Source organism: Gossypium arboreum, chromosome 10 (genome assembly GCF_025698485.1).
Source record: "Gossypium arboreum isolate Shixiya-1 chromosome 10, ASM2569848v2, whole genome shotgun sequence".
Classification (NCBI taxonomy): Eukaryota; Viridiplantae; Streptophyta; class Magnoliopsida; order Malvales; family Malvaceae; genus Gossypium; species Gossypium arboreum.
This window is the reverse complement of record NC_069079.1, coordinates 11738565-11760720: the sequence shown is the minus strand read 5'-3', so window position 1 is coordinate 11760720 and position 22156 is coordinate 11738565. Positions and strand designations below refer to the sequence as shown.

The following is a 22156-nucleotide window of genomic DNA, read 5'->3' as shown; positions in this document are numbered from 1 at the left end:
ATGAGCTAAATTTTAAGGTTCTATCCAACATATTAGATTGAGAAATTGTAGTGATTGATGTAAAGTTTAATAATTTTATTTTTTTTTCTTCAAACTTGATTTCCCCTTCTTTCTAGAGTTATATATTCTCGTCTTTCAAAACGAATCACTTCTTGAAAGAATGACTAATTAAGAGATTATATCTACAATAGTCAAGAGCATTTACTTAATCAACTTCTTTAGGTCATTTTATATTTTGCAATCGAATCAATTTTACTTTAAAAAGCTCTTCAAGCATACTTGGAACGTAAATATCAAGGAAATGATACTTCTTTCCTTGCCTATCTTTCAATGTGACTAGAAATAAGTTTCACATTTACAATCATAAGCTAATCAATATCATTATCAGTTAAAATTTTGCCCCCTTTGTGAATTTCTTGCTATGGAGGCTGTTGATTCACATTAGTTTCTATACTTAATTCTATGTTATGATTTTAACTAGCTAATTCTTTAAAGGGCTTTAGCTTAATGCCTTGGAGAACATAACGCAAGCCCTGCATATGTCAATAGCAAAGGACTAATTTTTTTCTTTGCAATTCCAACTTAGATTCCTTCATCAATGAATGTGATTGACTACTGACTCATCCTTCCATTGTCGTGAGCTTATGAGCTCAATCCTACTAATAATGCAACAAGTACTATAGAATCAGTTCCTTCCATTGTCCTGAGCTTATGAGCTCAACCCTATTAATAATGCAACAAGTACTATAGAATCAGTTGAAATTTTCTTAAGTTGTTCCTAGCTATTAATCATCCCAAATTCAAGATCAGTAAACTAATAGAAAATAATTTTTTTTTATAATCATATAACTGCTTCACCATGAGATTTCCATTAGTACCGACACTATTACAAGTTTCCATAAAATGCACATGTTAACATGGATTTCCATTTCCATCGAATTGGTGAAGCTTTGGAGGTTAATAATTTTCAAGCATCATCAAACATTCAATCCTTTAGTGCATGGCTTTACGTAAGTATACGAAGGCAGAACAATGCTTTCAACTTGATCCTTGATAAGCTCCTTGAGTGATGTTGAAACATTTTGAAGTCCTTCAATAGTATTTGTAGAAAATTTCACCACTTCCTTGATGACCTTGATATTGAGTTTTGCTAGTAGGAGTTTAGTTGTTCCCACTTAGACGTTCAATTTGAGCCATTATGAAAGCGATTTACTCACTCATTTGAGTGATTCCACGATTTTTGCAAAATAAGTCATTTGTTCCCTAAGGGAAGCAGTGCTACTTCTAAGTACGGCCACAATGTTCAGCTTTGATGTTAAGCTTTCACAAGTTGAATTTAATTGTTATTATTTTTTAAAATTTCAAAAAAATATAAAAATAAAGTTATCAAAATGCATAATAGAAAAAATAGAATTTGTAAGATTTTAAATCTAGTCGGCGACTGGCTCGCAATAACTCCAAGCTTTCTGCTCCAAAGAAAAGAGAAAAATATTATCAAGTAATTAATAGCCAAGCAATGAAGTGGAGCTAACAAACTATAAATAGAATAGCAAATTAATAGTTACTTCCCATCTAAATCAAAATTTATCATTGTTTAATGAAGTAGCAGTATATATATATATAGTACTAGGATCTCATAGGTATGTACAAAAGGAAAACAAAACCCTATCTTAATCATCTCAGAGTCCTTGTATTGTATACTCCGCTCCTGCAAATATGCAGAGTTGTAATAGCAAATAGTAACCTACAACTCTCTTCTACTTCCCAAATAAATATAATTTAAGAAGGAAGCATCACATGAAGTTTGCAATTCAGCAAGATGATATCGCATCAGCTCACCCACTATCTTTGTTGGTTCCATGACCTCAAATACGGTTTCCCCATTGCCAATTGATCATCATGCAAAGCAGCAACAGCATTCTGATGTGCCATGCTCATCCTTCCCATTTCATCACCCATCACCATCATACTGGCATCAGGAACCCCTAAATAATCCAGTGGATAGCCACCTGCTTGCTCCATACTATTTTCATTTATTCCATTGCTCCTCTGTTGAATTAAATGCTCGGTAGAGCCCATTGATCGATAAGGGTTTCTTGAACCAAGTTGGTTACATTGAGATACGACACTAAATAGACTCTGATCCGTATTGCTTTCCCTTGAAATCGCAATACTCTCACTAGGTCCACTAAATCCATCTGAACCAGCCCATCCTCCACCAGCTTCAGCTTGATGCTCTCCAGTAAACCAGCTCTGATTCAACAATTGTCCACCATTCAACTGATGTTGAAAGGGCGCTGACATGTGGGCAGGATTCATACCCCAATCCTGCATATTCCCAGAAGGCAAATGTTCTTGCCTTGGGGGCAAGTATCTACCCCGAGATCCATCAGAGTAAATGTTTCCGGACATGTTTTGTTGCACAAAAACCTCATCCTGCCTCTTTTGGCCCTCTTCTAGAGGTAGCGATGGTCGCAACTGCCCTTGAAATTGCCCATTAAAATCACCATCTTCCATCAACACATTCTTCGGGGCCTGGAAATCTAGCCCATCCTGTTTCTGCTCACTATGATAGGGCAAAACTACCTGATCCTTGAAGAAAGATGGAAGCAGCTCACTTTGGTCTTGATTTGTGTAAGAAAAGGAACCATCTTCAGAATGGCCATGTAACAAAACCTTCCCTGTACTTTCTTCATGCAAGCCTGATTCCAGATCAATCATATGGTTCTGCCGGTCTGCATTGGCTTGATGAGCAAGTGGCAATCCACTACAAGATGTGTAGTCATGGCCCTCAGATGAATCATGGTAAGATTGTGGCATGCTATATGCAGACCAGACATTCTCTGTAGAAGAGACATGAACTTCCTGATTAACAGTTGCATCAGCAGTTTTCAAATTCTTTGAGCGCTCAGATAGATCTGAAAAAGCAACATCTGATTTCAAGAGATTCTCTTTGTTTTCAGACTCAATCTCCTCACAATTGCGCATATTGCCACTATCAATAGAAGAAACCTGCTGTGGGGACTGATTCTGCGGTAAGGCCAGAACAGACTCCTCTTCCATGCTGGATTCCCTGTCTGCTGCTTCAGCATCCTTCTGACCCTCAAGCAACTTCTCAGGGATCTCTTTCTCTACATCTTGAACATCCAATTTTATACCAACATTATCTTCCTGATCATGGAACTTTTCAGTATCTTCCTCCACTTCATCCTGACACACCAACAAAAAAATCAAGATCATAGTAGCAACATAGAAGATATTCAACACCACATAACAATAGAAACACAGATCCAATGAATTTAGTGAATATCAAACAAACAACAGTTGTTCAAATGCATACACGGGGAAAAGGGAGCAAAGGACAGAGAATAAAACCTCAAATGCTCGATTTAGTTTTTCTTCTATATCCTGCTCCAGCAACTTGGCTATTTCCCGTTTCTGTAATTGTATTTCTCTCCGGCTTGCATATGCTTCCGGGAGATCTTCCTTCACCAATCTCAACCTATTTAAACAATTAGTTTGAGAAAAGGTATGATGAAGACTATCAGAGTTCAAGAAAGGATTGTTTGCTTCAAACTCACCAATGTTCATGCAAATTCCTCATTTCTTCTTCCACAAATGTATCATATGGTAGCACATGCAAGCTATCAATGTCACCTAAGACACGGTTGAGAGACCGAGACTGAATGCTTCTACCAGACTGCCTCATATTCTTAATCAGTTCATGTTGCTTCTTGCTAATCTGAAAATATCAAAGGCAGTTAGTTGGTAATTACCATAGAAAAAACTTGAGAGTGTGAGAGAGAAGGCTGGGTAGTAATAAATTCTGAAGAAATGCTTCTTTAAAGAATATAGTAAGGGCAAGACAAATATGCAAGCCATCACTAGTACATTTCAGTAACTGTTCTAGCCCCATGGTATAATCCAAGATCTGAGAGTTAATTTAACGTAAAGGATCCAAAGTGACAACATACTAGAGCAGTAATCCCACAACCATATTAGTATAAACAATCAGCTAGGTATCTGGCCAATGGTTCAGCTCATGAAAACCCATAAAAGAAGCTTCACAAGTTATATGCTTGTGTTTTCTAATCAAGAGTCCAAAAAATGACTAATCCAATACCAGAAAGGATAAAATCTCATCCAAGGAGATAACATATCAAGATAAAAGCACCCCATCAATATCTTACAATTTATCCTAACTGAAGTAGTCGCTAACCTTAACATATGACATGTATTTGGCACCATCACTCTGCTGGATATTGCACTTGCGTATCTTGTCACCCTTTCTGGGTTTTGCTTCCACGGTCTGTGTATGATCCGGAGCAGTCAAGAGACCTCTACCTTTGTCCTTGATGAAACCTTTCTTGCACATTCTGATATACATCACAAATAATAAAATTCATGCACCATGGAGTTAAAATAAACTGAGTAAAACTAAATGAAATTCGTGCAGCCACCATAACAAATTTCCACCAGGAGACCTAAGCACAGCAGAAAGTTTCTCAAACATAGTTACAGTTCACAAAATTTCTATTTCAGGAAAAATGACAAGATTGAGAACCACCTAAACCACAAATAAAGAAACAAATGAAGCAAAAAGTGATCCTAGGAGCTGAAAATAGCACTACAATCAAAGAAATTTCAACAAGGATATCAGCAACATAATTTCCCTCAAAACCTAACCAGCATGGTGTTTAAAAATACCCACACAGAAGTTTATACTTCAAACTTCTTAGACAGCAAGGTATTTTTTTTCTTTGTTAGGCACACAATTTATAGATAAAAGCAATAGTAATGAGGAAAAACTATTAGCCGCAAAAGAAGCCAACAAAGAAAAACAAGATATAATTTCTTAGGCTCAGAATTCAAGGATATTCCACCAAAGATGGGGATGGAGAAAAAAGATCCAAGGTGAACTTTGCTGATCTGCTCTATAGAATCACACCATTTACATTTGTAAAACCCACTACGAAGAATATGAGAGCTACGATATTTCATATATTGTCTAAATAAATGAATCCCTTTTGTCGGTAACAGAGAACCTATGAAGGAACTACAAAAGGCAAAGTACTAAACTCAGGCAAAGCATACTTTAAGAAAGCAATTTTCAAACTCTCACCCTTGTGAACTTCAACAAGATGGGCAAAATGACAATACATGCAGAAAGGTGGTTTACCAGGGAAGGACATTACCTTCTCTGTAGTTCTCCTCCCTTCACAACAGAAGAATTTTGGTTATCACTACTGCATGCTCTCTCATCCGCAGCCCATGAACAAGATTCAGAAGTACCTGTAGCATCCTGCTCAAGATTGACAAGCTTAGATTCATTCGAATGTGAGAAAATCCCTTTCTCACTAGCCCTTCTTGACCTACCAAAGAAATTGCAACCCAAAAATGAGATTTGATCTAAACACAAAAAAGGGAATTAAATTTTCAATAAAAAGTGAATAAAGAAAATTAATCCTTCATTTTTATTGTTTTGAACAACCAATTAGAAGAGGAAATGTCCAAATTGAACAACCTATGGCACTGTTATAACAATGACACCAAATAACAAGTTCCCGAAGTAACATCCTTGACAATGTGTCACACAGAAGAATCTTTCTCTGCTAAAGCCTATCACTTATACATTGAAATATGTAGCAAATTCTAACCTCCAAAACTTATGCACAATTTCTTGTTCTGGGTCTTTGCAGCTTTCCCATTTAACCTTCAATTTCTGCAAATAATCTATAATACTGCCACAAGAAGCAAAACAATGTTGCAATCACATAATCAGCATCAAATAAACCTGGAACAAGAATAGCTTCTATTCATAGGTAAATTTAGCTATATGTTACATACTCATTGTGGTAGTCCTGTAACTCGGAGTAATACGCTTTCTTCTCGTCCTTTAAATGTTGTTCCTCCTGAATAACAGCATCAGGGTGAAGATAACCCGAGCAAAGTAATGAACCCCTGCAAACACAAATTCCAGTCAAATCTAGCAGAATCAAACCCTACATTAGAACCCTCAAATACCATATCTCCTGAAAATAGAACAAGAAAAATAACACATTACCCCAAGAGCTGAAACTTCTCCGTATACAAGTAGAAAAAATGCAAAACACATGCAAGCATTTATGCAGAATTGTATTTGTGATGCATGTAATGCATGGCCAATAGAAACTACAAGTAGAAAGGATTCATTCTCCACGGTAGGAAAAAGTGTCAAAAGCAATACACATATATACTTGCCATTTAAGAAAAGGATTTCCAAAGTGAAAGTTATCCCCAGCAAGCAATGCTTGCAGAACATGCTCTTTGTCAGTTCCTGTAGGAAGAAACTGCATCAGATGATTTCTCTCGTTTTCAGACAGAAGAGTCTGCCAAACCTGTAAAAATTTCATGTAAATTCCATAAATTATGAGCTCAGAATACAGAGGATACTGGAAACAACTGTGATAAAGAATAATAAGGATATTACCTCATAAGAAAGCACCTCTGTCAGGTTCTCTAAGTCAAAAATTTCATGCGGAAGAGTCAAAACATCCGCCAAAACTCTGTGGTAATGTATTGTGGAATCTGTAAATGGCCTCAAGTGCCTCCAACTTAAGCCAATTTGATCCCTTTTAGCAACAACTTTTTTTTGGTTCCCATCCCATTCAAGCGAAATACAAGATTTTGTGTTTAAATCATTTTGCAGTGAGTCAAGTTTTTTCCTTTTTGTTCTGTATTGGTCTTTAAAATTGCAGCCAGCAATGCTGGCTCCATTCAGCCGCTTTCTCTGTTGATCAGCAGCCATTAGCACCAAATGTCAAAAGAATGGAAAGAAAAATATTTTAGCAATGTACAAGGAGTTACGCTCTTGATCATACACACCGAACATCTTCCTGCATGAAAAGAAAGAAAACAATTACTGAATTAAAAGCCACCAAGGAAAGCCCTTGAATCATCAAAATGATAGCAACACATAATTAGTTCACCTTTGAACCAGAATAATTCAGAAAATTGTCTAATAATTCGAAGCACAACACAACACATCCAGCGCTTCTAAATTCATATACAAAGTTCAAAATAAACCAGGAAACAGAACTAAGCATGTGAGAAAATTATAAATTGAAGTGATATTGTAACAAAAACCACAAAACCCAAACCAAACCCAAAATAAACAGTAACAATAACAAATTTTTCCAAACTTCTAATTTGGTTTCTTGCACAACATCATATGAGGGAATAGTGCACTCGGGAAAGAAACATAAGATGACGCCAACGGAAGCAAGTACAGCAACAAAACTAACCCAGTTAAAAATATCCCATTTACACACCAATTATTCAGTCAAACATAGTATATCAGTTATTGTAATCGATTTAACTCAGCATTCAGTAAGCAGCACATAGCAAATAATACAAGTTATAGAAACTCTATCCACAATTAAAAAATAAAATACACAACTCAAATTCAATACATACAAACAAACAGAAAAAAAATTAAAAAAAATTCATAAAACAAATTCACTAATTAAAATAGCAGGCAGTAATCAAAAGGAGACAAATTGGATAAACGTAACTTACTATTCTCAAATAAAAAACAAGGAAACCCTAAAAATAACAAAACCCAAAAAATTCATCTGGGGTAACAAAAAAAGGAGTAGGAAAAAGGAAGCCGGCACTGAGGCAAAAGAAGAAGAAAAACAAGTTAGGGAATGGGCAGAAAAAGGTGGCGCCTGGTAAAAAAAGAATCGGCAAGAGAGAAAAAGGCTTAGGAATTATCCAAAAGAGAGACAGAGAGGAAAATAGAGAAATAGTGCAAGTAATACATACAAACAAACAAGGAGGAGAGAAGGAGTTAGGAACTGGGGCAATCAGACGGGTGCGGTTTCTCGGAACCGTTATGTGATGAGAGCATTGAATCGTTCATTCGCGCGCGGGGGGGCTCGGCTCTTGGCTTCTCTGGCTCTAGCCGCTTCCTACTCTCCTCTTCTCTCCTCTCCTGCATACTATACTTGTCTTGTGGCCTCGGTCGCTCGCTGCACTTCATTTTTCCCCTCTACATATTCCTTTTTATTTTAGGGTTAATTTACTACATGTCCTCAAACTAGAGTCCAATTTTTAATTGATCTTTATATTTTATAAATATTTTAATTAAATTCTCAAAATATCATTATTGTATCAATTAAGTCCTTTAATGCTTAGCAGTTACAATTTAATTCAAATATTAAGCGAAACATAGTTAAAATACATGTATCAAATTATAAATGTGTGTACTTACTACATGGATAGTTTGGACTAGCAAACAATTCTGGTAATTTTCATGTATATTTTATAACTCATATTCAGAGTTCAAGATTGTCCTCCCAACAATGTTATCTCCAAAGTCAAACCCTATTTGAGTTAATTGAGTACTAAGTCAGTTAGAAAATTATAAAAATATTATTTCATAATTAAAATAAGTCATATTATTCAAGATGTTCTTGTCTTTCTATTTTAACAAAAATAAGAAAAATATACATATATTGGTATTTGAACCCACATTAATTGGATGAGTAAAAACTTAAATTTATCACTCAACCAAAGTTTTATTTTAATATTTTTATACATTTTTTAATATGCACAATTTACTATCTCTACCAATTTGTATATATTAAAAATGTTGTTAATTGAGATGGTGTCACAACTCAACTTGACATTAACTCACAATTGATAACAAAACCGTAATAAATAATCGAGTGTATTTAGTATTGTTTATCGATGAATTTATGTGTTTAAATATTATTTTACTTATAATTTGATCTAATTTTTATTTTAATATTATACATATTTCAATATGTGTTATTATAATTAATTTATTTTAAACCATACATTTTATTTTTTATTGTATGATATTTTTAAATAAACACGAATACTCTGAATTTATAATTTTCGCATACCATAGAATTTCTATTTTAATAATTTTTATATATATATATATATGTGGATGCTACAATGTTGCCACTTACGAGGCTTGGATTGGATATTTCATTTTCCAAGTACCTGTAAAAGTCTCTTTCTTTATAGAATATAAAAAGTTGGCAATAGCTTACGGAAATGGTTATTATAATTTTTTTAATTAGACTTTTTTTCTAATTTATAAATATATATATAAACAGTTAGATAAAAAATTGAACAATCTATTTTAAAATTAATTTTGAAGTTAACTTTTTAACTTAATAATATAAAAATATTATTTTATTCATCATTAATAATATGTTTTAAAATTAAATCGATAATCAAACCCATCATAATGTGATTAAAATAAAATATTAATTCAACTGTTAATTCAATCTATTTAATTGATTTATATTAATTCTTGATCTAATCAATTTCATACTATTCTCTAAATTGATACCCAATTCACGGCCTCATCTAAGAGAAGTTAGATGTATTCTATTTTAGACACCCCAATCTTTATTTTCTTTTCTCTTTTTTTTTTTTTTGTTTAAATGAAATAGATGGTTTGATATTTAATGAAATTTAACAGTGCACGTTAGAAATGTGCAAAAAGTTGTGATTATAAATATGTTTATTTATTAATTAAAAGTATTCATTTCCTAGTTGATGTTTCGGCTTGGCTTTTAGCCTAGTAGTCTAGTCTGCTTGAGCTTGATTATTGGATACGGGGACTTTTTGGCCCCATACTGAACGTTTTATCCTTTTGCTCTAACCATCATTTATTATACACAAATTAAACTCATTTAATTTTTTTCCAATGTATTAAATATTCACAAAATAATTTAATTATAATTATTAGAATAGTAATTTCATTTTCTTGTAATTAAAAATAAATTTATTTTTTATATGTGCTTCGTTATATATTTTCGCCATTTGGACACGTGTTAGCATCAAAAGTATTATTGACTTTCCTGTTGTCTCTATTTGAAATTATACGTTGTTTAACCATTGCCTTTAGTATCTTTAGATGAGACCATTTGTCCCTTCCTCGAAGGATTTAGCAACCTATTTTTTAAATATGAACACTCTTCAGGTGTAAACACTCCTTTAAGGTTATGAAGGGCCCAACTGGGCATAACAACATTGTACTGATTGAATGAATAATGAAATTGGCCCCATGGTGTATGTCTTTTATGCATTAGATAAGGATAATCTTCTTCATTGCAATCTTCCACGTCATACTAATGGACAAGGGGATCTCTCCTATAAATATATTGATCAACGATGAATAAAGAATCGATTCCCAACACTCTAAAGTTACTTTGAGCAGATTACCCTCTTAATTAGCCTATCCTCTCGTCCTAGTTCTGGATCTCAACCATTTAGATGAATTGACCTCCATAACGCCACATTGATCTCCTTCTTATTCCTCATTGTCTTCCTCATTTATTATACATTGTGCCAACAATTGGTGTGGTAAACGTGACTTGCACAGAAATTGGGGCTCGAAAGCTTCATATTCACATTGCTTCCTAGTTGATGGCAAAACAGATCCAATGAGAGTATGATGTTAAAGACCTTATTTTAACTAAATACTACCCCATAGTAATGAAACTATTGCAGAACTTTCTAGAAGTCCAAGTTGACAAGGTTCTTTGATTCGTGTATACAAAAGCTAACCCTTTGTCTAAAGTTGCATCAACAGTAAGAATTCGAGAAAGGGGTAAGATCTTACTAGAGCACAATGAGGCCCCCAACTATGAGTCAGTGAGAAAAGTCTTAAACATAAACTTTAGAAGTACATGGATGACGTCATTGATAAAATTCTTATCTGGTGAAACAACACCCTCCAACCCTAAATAACTTGATCACATTTCACGTCTAGCTTCTTGATACACATTTATTAATGAGATCTATACAAGAAAGTTTTTTGCAGCCACTCTTAAGATGCCTAGATCTATTCGAAGCCAAGTACGTGATGCGAGAGGTTCATGAGGCTATTTATGGCCACCATTTGGGGGCAAAAGCCCTGACCTAAAAAAAAAATTACGGTAGAGGTATTATTGGCCTACCATGCAAAAAGACACAACAACCTTTTTCCAGAAATTTTTACTTATCCCCATGCACCCACTGAACCCCTATATATCATTTCGAGTTAATAGCCTTTTGTAGCGTGAAGCTTTGATAGTGCTAGGTCATTTTCGCAGGCCATAACACAAAAAAAGTATATTGTGGTTACCATAAAATATTTAACAAATTATATGGAACTGAAAGCATTAGCCACCATCATAGAAAAGCAAGTGGAGAAATTTATCTAGAAAACCATCATATGCAAATATGGAATCCCACACCTCATCATTGTTGATAATGGGATGCAATTCCAAAGAAAGTTCAAAGAATTTTGTGATAACCTTCATATAGCTCTAGTGCACAACTCGATCAAAACTCCCTAAACAAATAGGCAAGCGAAAGCTACTAATAAGAAGATCATATAAGGCCTAAAAAAAGGTAAAAGATGCAAAAAGCAAATGGTTAGATGAATTGCTTGATTTTTTTAATCTCTGCGGAGTATATCACATTCAGGGATAAGAAAAATCCCTTTCAACCTTATGTTTGGCATCAAGGTTGTGATACCAGTCGAGATTATCTTTAACACACACTGAGTGGTTCACTATACTGAGTAGGCCAATGAAGTCAAGCTTCAGGAGAACCTAGATTTATTGGATGAAGTGAAAGATCAAACATTAATCTGATTGGTCATCCAAGCTCAGCAAGTGGCATAGTAATATAATTTGAGGGTCTATAGTAGATACCACCAAATGGAGGACCTAGTCATGTGAAATGCAAAAGCTAGCTAACCAGTAGTGATGCGAAATGTAAAATCTAGCCAACCAGCCAGTCAGATAGGAAAATTGTTAGTTACTTGGAAGGAACCTTACCGAGTCGTGACAGCATTGGGATCTGGAACATATAGACTTGAATGAATGGATGGCATCCATGTCCTGCAAACATAGAATGTTTGCAACCTTCGCAAACTTTACACGTAATATTTATAAGTTCCTACATTTTAAAATTCATTTACAACAAAGTAATTTTTATGAACATCTATACAAACGGGTAGTAGAACTAAATATATCTTGCCATAAATGTTACATCTTGTTATATATGCATGCTTCTCATTAGCACAATTTCACATGTTACACATGTTAGCATAAAGATTACTTATTTTACATATCGTGTAAGTCTACACTCTATAGAAACTACGATTATTTTATTTTGTCATCCCAAGTTGTTCTGCAACAATTATTTTTAGTATTCGTTTATTCTACCATCACTGGTTACTCGACAATGATAGTTTTCAATATTTTTCTGCACTATTTATTCAGTTATCCCAGATTGCCCGGGAACGGTAGCTAGTAAATCACTATATTGGTGACCCTATGGCCAACTATACCCAGACTATGTCTAACATCATTTAATGGGGCATTAGCATTATAATCACTATTGTAACATATATTATTGTAATGTCAATGTCCAAATCTTCATATTCACATCCAAAACAATTTCAAACATTTACCACATAATTCAAATATCACCAATAGAATCCATTAGTAAGTTTTTAAGGGGAAAATACCATTACCTTAATACATAGTCACACTAATTATAACGAGTAATTAGTCTACAAAAGTAAATTGAAATTGAATTATAAAAGCACAAACTACAAAAGCTAAATGATGTTTGTCTTTTCTTTTCCTTTCCTTTCCTTTCCTTTCGCCTTTGACATTCTAGTGTCGTCTTTGGCTACATTCGATATTACGGAAACGTCATTAATCACACAATTCAATGAAATCAAACATGAATGCATTTAAGTCAATTAGTTCTTTACTACTTTAATATTCAAAACATTCATATTGCACAATCTATTCAATTAAATCTTTATCCGACTTAATAAACATAATACAAAAACTTTCTAATTTTATTATTTATTAACAAGCCATAAAAATTCACCTTTTACAAAATAGGTCATTAATAAAACATAACTAAATCAACTCATTAAAACTAATTCAAGCTTAATTCTACATTTCTTATTATATTCTATACATATTCTTTCCTTAAACTACCTAGCATCACTCATGCATGGCTTTAAGCTACTATCACCAAAATTTCCATGTTTTTCCAACAATGAAAAACTAAACAAAAACTCATTAATTCAAAAATTTATCACTTGTCTATTCATTATCTATCGTTCCTTATCTAATTCACATCTAAAAATTAAAGAAAAACTGTTATCAAGTCCTTTATGCGAGGCACAACAAAGGAAAAAACCCAAAGCTTTGCCCTTTCCTTTCTACACTTGGACAGTGAGAATAAGCCAATTTGATGTCTTGATTTTTGTTTTATTCTCTCCCTCTCTCCACTAAGCCATGTACATATTATAATTAATTTCTCTTAATTTTTAATTTGATAAATTTTTAATCAATTATTATAATTTCTTCATATTAAAACTAGTGGAGATTAACGCCATTGACCAACATATGCCACTAACAAATTTTGATCATGTAGTAATTGCTTAGAAAGAAATGTTTAATAGTTAAACAAGGGCTTGATCTAAGATCCTAATCAAATTTCTTCTTTTAATGTACCTTGCAATTTAGTCGTTGTACTAATTATACTAATTTAATTAATTTAATTACTAGATAATTCCATTTCCTATTCTTATGTTCAATTTATAACTTCATCATTTCAACTTCCAAGACATTTCAACTCAAAATTTTTAGTCCAAAGTCAACTTTTTTTTACACCACAAGAATTGGGTCGTTACAATTAACAAATAAAAGACATAAAACTTCTCACTCTAATAAGACATACATTTAGTATTTAAGACTTGATCATATTAACCAAGAAAGAATCATTAGACTTGTGAAATATGACATCTTAAGTTTGCTTAAGGAAGTTAACCTTTCACAATGTGAATATTGCTTAGAAGGTAAGATGACTAAGCAATCTTTTAATGCAAAAAGAACGAAGGTCGTTAAACCTTTAAAAATTTGTATACACCGATGTATGCTGCACCATGAACATTAGTGCTTGAGATGGTTATGGTTATTATGTAGCCTTTATAAATAATTATTCCAAATAGGAGTATCTATACCTAATGCACCACAAAAGTGAAACCTTTGGTAAATTCAAATAATTTTGTGTGGAAGTGGAGAAACAACTAGGTTTACCCATAAAGACACTTCGGTCTAATCGAGGTGGGAAATATTTATCGAATAAGTTCTTAAGTTATCTTATAAAGATTACGATATTATCCCAACTAACTACATTTGACACTCGACAAAAAAATGACGTGGCAAAGAGAGGGATCGAACTTTGTTAGACATGGTGTAATAGATGTTAAGTTATTCACAGTTTCTAATTTTCTTTTGGGAACATGCTTTAGAAATGATTTGCTGTATTCTAAATGATATGTTAATTAAGGTCGTACCTAAAAATCCATACAAATTGTGGCATGATAGGAAGTTAAGCCTAAAATATTTTAGGATTTTGGGATGCCCAGCCCACGTATTGGAAAAAAAACATTAGAAAATTGGATTCACAGATAGAATTATGCATGTTTGTCGGTATCCTAAAGGAATAAAGGGTGGTTTGTTTTATATCTTGAAAGAGTAAACAATTATAGTATCGAATCATGCTAACTTCCTTAAAGAGAGTTACATGAATGATTTTAAACCTCAAAGTAAAGAAGTACTTAATGAACTTTCGAAAATACACAAAGCCTTACAATAACAATTCTAGAACCAACTTTTAATAGTAAACGTGTAAACAATCAACAACATAGGGAGCTTCGTCGTAGTGGAAGAGTCTCTATTAGGCTTGAGTTCTTCCAGTCTGGCAGAAGTGCCTTAAACACTAAGTCTACCTAACAAGAAGATGATGACCTACTTATATTTGACGAAGCAGTGCAAAGTGTTTATCCTAAGCTCTAGGAAATATCTATGAAAGCTAAGATTGATTCTATGAAATCCAATTCAGTGTGAGAACTTGTAAACTTACTGAAAGGGATAAAACTCATAGGGTGTAAGTAGATCCACAAGAAGAAAAGAAATGTTAATGGAAAAATGGAAACTTATAAGGCCAGACTTGTAGCAAAAAGGTATACTTAGAAATAAGATATCGTTTATAAAGAAACCTTATCTCCGGTTGCCATGCTTAAGTCAATCTGCATATTATTATTATGGTGGCTTTCGCTTACGAGATCTAACAAATAAATATCAAGACAACATTCTTGAATGAATATCTTGAAGAATGTATCTGTATGATGTAACCCACCAAATATATAGCTAAAAGAGATGAGTAAAAAGTTGGCAAACTAATTAGATCCATATATCGACTTAAGCAAGCATCCGACTTACAGAATTAAAAATTTGATATGCGATTAAAACTTTTGGATTTGAGTAAAATGTAAATGAACCTTATGTTTATAAACATATTGAGGATAGAAAGATGATATTTCTTGTTCTATATGTTAATGACATTTTACTCATTGGAACTGACCTAGGGATATTGCCATCGATTAAACTATGGTTAACTCAATAATTTAGAATGAAGGACTTGAGAGGAGTTAACTTTGTTTTAGGTATTCAAATTCTAAGGGATTGAAAGAACAAAGTGATAACATTATCACAAGCTTTATACATAGATAAGATATTGGGATGTTATGTAATGACTGACTTAGATAAGGGAACTCGATCTTCTATATCGGGCTTTTATCTTTCTTTAGAGAATTGTCCTAAGATAGCGGAAGAAAAGAGAATACATGAGAAATGTTTTTTATGCCTCGATAGTAGGAAATCTCATGTATTCTATGTTATGTACATGTCCAGACATTTGTTTCGTAGTACGGTTGGTGCGTCAATATCAAACAAACCATAGTCCAATATACTTGTAAGTAATTAAGTATATACTCAAGTATTTATGGATAACGAAAGACTATATGCTTATGTATACAGAGGAGATCTTACTCTTATCAACTATACCTGTAATGACCCAAAATTTACGGGTATCGAAAAAGTGCATTATCAGGCTTCCGTCTTAGTAAATCGAGTTCATAAATAATTATTAGAAATATTTATGAGTCTAATGGTGTGTCTAATTAGATTTTTATTAAGCGGATTTAGCTTAATTAAGAGTAATTAGCAAAAGAACTAAAGTGAAAAATGGTAAAAGTTTAATTATAGATTAAAAAATAAAAGGGACTAAAATGATAATTAAGCCATTAACAAAGAATGAGTAGGCAAATGCATAAAAATCTTTGATTTTTATGCATAAGTAATATATTAGATTATTATTATCATTATTTATTATTATGGTTTTGTATTAGATATTTATTAATATTAATATTAATAATATTATTAAATTGATATTATATTATGAAATAAATTAAAATAAAGATAAATGTATGGTGATTAAATTATATAAGTATAATGCATATATTTATACATTAGTAATAAATTTATTTAATTATTTTTACTTAAGTAAATAGATTTTATTATATTAAAATATTAAATTATATAAAATAAATAAATTAAATTAAGTCAAGACAAGTGTAGGGTGATGATAATGTATATTTGTAATACATATATTGTTTATTAAATAGGTATTTACTATAATATTATATAATTATTATTAAACTAATAAATAAATAGAACATAAATGAAATAAGGAAGGAAAGAAGAATGAAACAGAAGCTAATTCGAAACAAAGTGGGAAAAAGAAAGAAAGAAAAGAAAAAGGAGAAACTAAGGTTTTAAAGCTTGGAGTTTAATTTGGTAAGTCAATTAAGTCCTTTTTATTTAATTTTGATGTTTTAGAAGTTTTAGAACAAAGTTTTGTTGAAATTAAGTTGAAGTTTTGGAAGTTCTTAGGTTTTTTAACATAATTCATGTTGAACAAAATAATGAATTAGGGGTTTAATTGATATAATTTCTAGTTAGAATTGATAAAGGGATTAAATTATAAAAGAAGCTATAAGTTTTGTGTTAGAGGGAGTAAATTGAAATAAATTTTAATTTAGGGTTTTAATATGAACATTGGATAGTCAAGTTGAATATGGCAAGAGATTTAGTAGAAATGAAGTGTGAATTGAGTTAGAAAAAGTAAATGAGTTTAGTTAGGATCAAATTGAAATTAAGATAGAACTTGAATAGAAATTCAATTATTTAATATAAATTGGTGTTATATTAATAGTGAAAAATTATCTTAATTTTTCGTAGCTAATAAAGAACCTGAGGCATCAACACAGAAAGGAAAAGAGAAGATCATCGAGGAGTAATCGCGAATTTCGGGTTTGTATTACTATAATTCAAACTACTATTTAGTTAATGTTATATTTAAATTCTTATGTATGGTTAGTAAATTATAAGGTAAGTATTACTATTGACATGAATGAAATTGAGATAAAGTATGAATATGTTTGAGTATTTAAATTGTTTATTGATTAGAAAGTGGAAATTGTATTAACTTGAATTGTGATTAAATTGAAAGGTGTGTTTTGAATTGAAATGAGATTGAATTGAGAAATGATTTGAATACCCTATTGACTAGTTGGGCTGAGTCGGATATAGTTGGCATGCCATAGGATTTAGAAGAGTTCAGGGGACTTTTCGGCTTGACCGAGGAGATATTAATGTTACTTTATTTCTTCGGATTATCTGAAAAGGCATTTAATGTCTTTCTGGTGTGTTTGGGAGGATTATTTTATTCTGGTGTGTTTGGGAGGATTATTTATTCTGGTGTGTTTGGTTGAAATCCGTGTATCCGTCAAAGTTCGAGTGTTGTTAATAGGGGTATTTTAATGAAATAAAAAAATAAATAAATCTTGATTTGAATGAGTTGATGGAAGAAATGAGATAGTGAAATTATGAATTGATATGTGAAGTGAAAATGAGATATGAGATTTGAAAACATGAACTTAATGTTCATGAATTGATCAAAAATACAAATTGTTGATATATGATAACTTTTGATAGACTATTATAAATGAAATATTAAATTGATTGTAAAATTTGTTCTTATGATTTTCTATATTACAAGTTTATGTTATAATTTATTAATGTTATATAATTTGAATTATGGTAATACCACTGAGTATAGACATACTCAGCGTACGATTGTTCCCGTGCGCAGGTCAATAGAAGTCAAAGGTCCCAGTTCAGCATCTAAATCAATCCCGACTTCAGCACAACTTTGGTGATGTACTTTTCTTTTTTGGTAAATGTGACATGTACCTAGGTTATATACATGGGTCATATGATTTTGGTTATAAAGTATGGATAGCTTGTAATGTTTTGAACTTAGTCTAAGTGAAATCGTAAAGAGTATACTATAAAATTTGGTATTAAGTTTGAATGGAAAATGAATGAAGTTATTAGTAAACTTTGAATTATTTTATGAATGTTTAATTATTAAATTATTGTGTTAATGAATTGGTTATGATTTAGGTGTACTTAAGTATAAATTGTTTTGGTTGTGCCATTGGTTTTAGATTGGTTGTGGTTTGAAATTGCAGGGAAGGTTAGATGTTTATAAAGGGGTTATATTGAGTTCACACAAAAAAAAATTTAGGAAAAATTTTCGGAGTACTCGAACAAGTCTTGTTCCACTTCTAATACGTGTTTTGGACCTTGAGGGTCCATTACAGGGATTTAATGATTAAATTATACTATGTATGTTAATTTGTTTATGAATTATTCGTAAATTGTCCGATATATTTGGTAATGTTTTGTAACCCTGTTCCGGCGACAGTTTAAGGTTAGGGGGTGTTACAATACCGATTCTAACTTCTAAATGTGTCAAGATTCAAGGAAATTAACATTGGGTTGTGTCTTTGCCTTAAACAATGGGTCCATAGTATGCAGACGTGTCAAACAAATTAGTATTGCTAACTCCATCATGAAAGTCGAATATGTAACTACTTCTGAGGCAACAAAAGAAGTAATATAGCTTTGAAAGTTCCTTACAGATCATGAAGTCCTTTTTGGTATAGGAAAAGCTATCACTTGGTATTATGATAACAATGCAGCAATAGCTAACACCAAGGAAACCAAAAACCACAAAAGGACAAAACACATTGATAGAAAGTATCACATCATAAGGGCAACAATAATAGACGAAATAGTGAATACAATCAAAGTCGCATTAGAGGAAAATTTAGCAGACCTATTTATTAAGACTCCGATAGCTAGGAGTTTTAAGAAATATGTAGAGTGTATGAGAATGCGAAATATGATTCATTTGCTTCACAAAGCCAAGTGGAAGACTGTTGGATCTAGTGCCCTAGGTGTAGTATATTCGTTTGTATACTTGTATTTTTCGAACAAATTGGTTAATAAAATAATCTATTATTTACATTAATATTCTTTATATAATGTCCTCAACAATTTGCATGCAAAGCAAAATGGAAGAAAATATTGGCTCACCAATTATCTAACGTTTAACTAATACTAAGCGATATTATGTAATAAGATCATAATATAGAAAAACATCTTATATTAGTAAATAATCAAAACACGTCCTTAGTCCAATCAGAAATAAGCAAGCCAATTGAAAGACTAATATGTCATCTGTAAAGTCTAATTGGGGAGACGTTTTTTTCTTGAGCATCAAAGTAAATGATTTCTAGAAGATAAAGACTTAGATGTACTAACTGGACTGACAATATATTATACAATACCCAAGTAGAATAAATCCTAAATTCGTTTATCGATTTATTCACTTGTGATGTTCATTGTGTGGCATACCTAAATCCTGAGTGGATGATGGGTTATATATGTATGACTTGTAGCCTTTGATATAAGTAAAAGCTTGAGTTCAAATAGATAAATAACCAAAAGCTGGTGAGTTGGGTATACGTCTTTTGTTGTTTGTAGCATGATTCAAAATAATAAAATTTATAGCCCGACTAAAGGGCAAATGATATCTTTTCATCGGCATTACATGATAGATGAAAAGAAAATGTGGCTACGGGTAATTTGTTTTTGTGATAAATGGTTTGATTACTATTGGATAGTTATTGCCTTTTCATTAAGATATAATTATTACCATGAGATAGAATAGAATCATATTGGGAGAACAAATTTATTCCAAAGAGATTAAGAATGTCTTATGAGGTTAACGCATTTATTAGAAGGTCACTAGATAAGTACTGATTAGTAGCTTTCATAATGGTATGTAATTAGGGAGAGCTCAGTCACGATACTATAGTGAAATGGGTTTGTGACTAAAAAAGTTTATAATTACTAGGTGAAATGTTAAAACTTAATTATAAATTATTTGAGCACTAATTATATATGTCTCATTGGTCCCTCTGTTAGCTCGTTAAAACCATAAATGAATTGAGTATAGAACTAAATGAACATAAATAAATGAAAATGATGAAGTTAGAGAAATGGGGTGCAATCACAAATGATTGTGTTTTCTCACTACGTATAGAAATGACTTGAGAATTAATTTAAAGTTTTCTAATTATTATTTAATTAATTATAATTAAATAATTGAAGTTTGGAATCAATTAAATTAATTAGTCATCGTGAATCCATTGAATATATAAATTAAATATATTTTCTCATAGATTCTTCTATAGTAAAATTGTTATGACTTTAATGGAATTAGAATTGTGTTGAGAAAATTATTTAATTGGGAAATTAATTTAGCTAATTTAAATAAATAAAATTTATTTTGGGAAATAGAAAACAAATATTAGGTTGGATTAAATTATAAAGTATTTGATTAAAAGTTTAGGAAGCACATATAATTTGACCTAATACAAGAAAGACCTAAATCCCCTTATCATAAGAGAGGGGTGACAACCTTAGTAATATTTACAAGGGTGTGCCACCCATTACTCCCCTAGTTAAACTAATGGAATATTTTCTATTAAATAAATATTATCAATGCATCACTTATTGAGCTAGGATTCTCTTATTTCTCCCTATAAATAGATGACACTAATAGAGTTATTTACAAACAAATTTCATATATTGTTACTCTGCCAGAAAGTAGTGAGAATTTATTTTTCTACGAATAAATTCTATTTTTTGCGAATTACAATTTCTACCAGATTCTATTTGAGACAATTACTTTCCTACTGAAAGTAATTAAATCGTTTCTTGTTTTGTGTTTGGTTCGTATTGCTTGAGCCCACACTCGATGCAATTCAATGTACAATGATAGTAAAGAAGGTCGTTTGATTGAAAGTACAAGTACTTTTCGAGAAAAAAATTATTATTATAAATATCATAAAACGACTCGATTTTAAAAAATTTTAAACTTTCGCTGTGACTGAAAATCGTTTTCTAAATTGGAATTTTCAACAGGTAACACACTAATGGCAAGGTTATTGGACAATCAAAATTATAAGTTGCTTTCTTAAAGTTATATAATAAGAGAGAGTTCAATTATGATACTTTGTGGATTGTCTCCATGACTAAAGAATGTTGTAATTAGCAAACAGAGAGTCGTAACTTAATTACAAATTATTTGAACCATAATTATATATGCCTTATTAGTCTCTTTGCTAGCTCAACACAACCTTATATAAATTGCATTAGAATTGATGCATTAAATGAATGAAAATGAAAAATAGATAAATAAATTGCATCTATTTATAATGAATGATTTTCTCACAAGGAACAAGTGATGACTTAGTGATTAATTTAATTTCTTTGAATTATTATTGAATTTATTATAGTTAAATAATTGAAGTTCAAAGCAAAAATTAAATTAAGTGGACATTGTAGCTTTATGAAACGAGACAATTAAATTTTATTTATGCATAGATTCTAGTTTAGTAAGGTCATATGACTTCAACGAAATTAGAATTGGATTGAAAACATAATTTAATTGAGTGAATTGATAACATTTTGAGAATAAAAATTGATTATTAGATTGAATAAATTATATGAGTTGATTTAAAGATTATAAAATATATATAATTGTATCCAATATATGAATGAACCCAATAAACCCATTTAAAATGGGATAGGTGGCAGCACCCAAGGTTCTTAGAAGGGGTGTGCCATTGCCTACCATGTAGTCCCAATGGCATTGTATATGTTTTCTATTTAAATATTTTTGATGTTTCTCCTCTTGTTCAAGTAGAACTCTTGTGAATTTGTCATATAAAAAGGGGCTATGGGCTAAGCCAAAATATATCATATTGAGTGTAGTTACTCTGTCAAAA

General features: G+C 31.7%; 1 protein-coding gene across 5 annotated transcripts; it reads right to left on the bottom strand.

The window, feature by feature from the left end:
- Positions 1-1565: 1565 nt before the first annotated feature.
- On the bottom strand, positions 1566-8071 carry LOC108489507 (uncharacterized). 5 transcript variants are annotated; one of them, XM_053019999.1, is made up of 11 exons: positions 7807-8056; positions 7558-7654; positions 6470-6875; positions 6241-6377; positions 5848-5961; positions 5658-5741; positions 5196-5372; positions 4220-4376; positions 3582-3742; positions 3376-3502; positions 1566-3210 (listed from the first exon to the last, which is right to left on the bottom strand). In XM_053019999.1, exons 3-11 carry the CDS (start codon positions 6785-6787, stop codon positions 1843-1845), a joined length of 2643 nt encoding a protein of 880 aa, XP_052875959.1. In that variant the 5' UTR covers positions 6788-6875; positions 7558-7654; positions 7807-8056; the 3' UTR covers positions 1566-1842. The 5 variants fall into 5 exon arrangements, with proteins under 5 accessions (XP_052875959.1, XP_017649593.1, XP_017649595.1 ...); XM_017794104.2 differs by lacking the exon at positions 7558-7654 and having other exon boundaries at positions 7807-8071; XM_017794106.2 differs by lacking the exons at positions 7558-7654; positions 7807-8056 and adding an exon at positions 7284-7519.
- Between the last annotated feature and the right edge of the window lie 14085 nt (positions 8072-22156).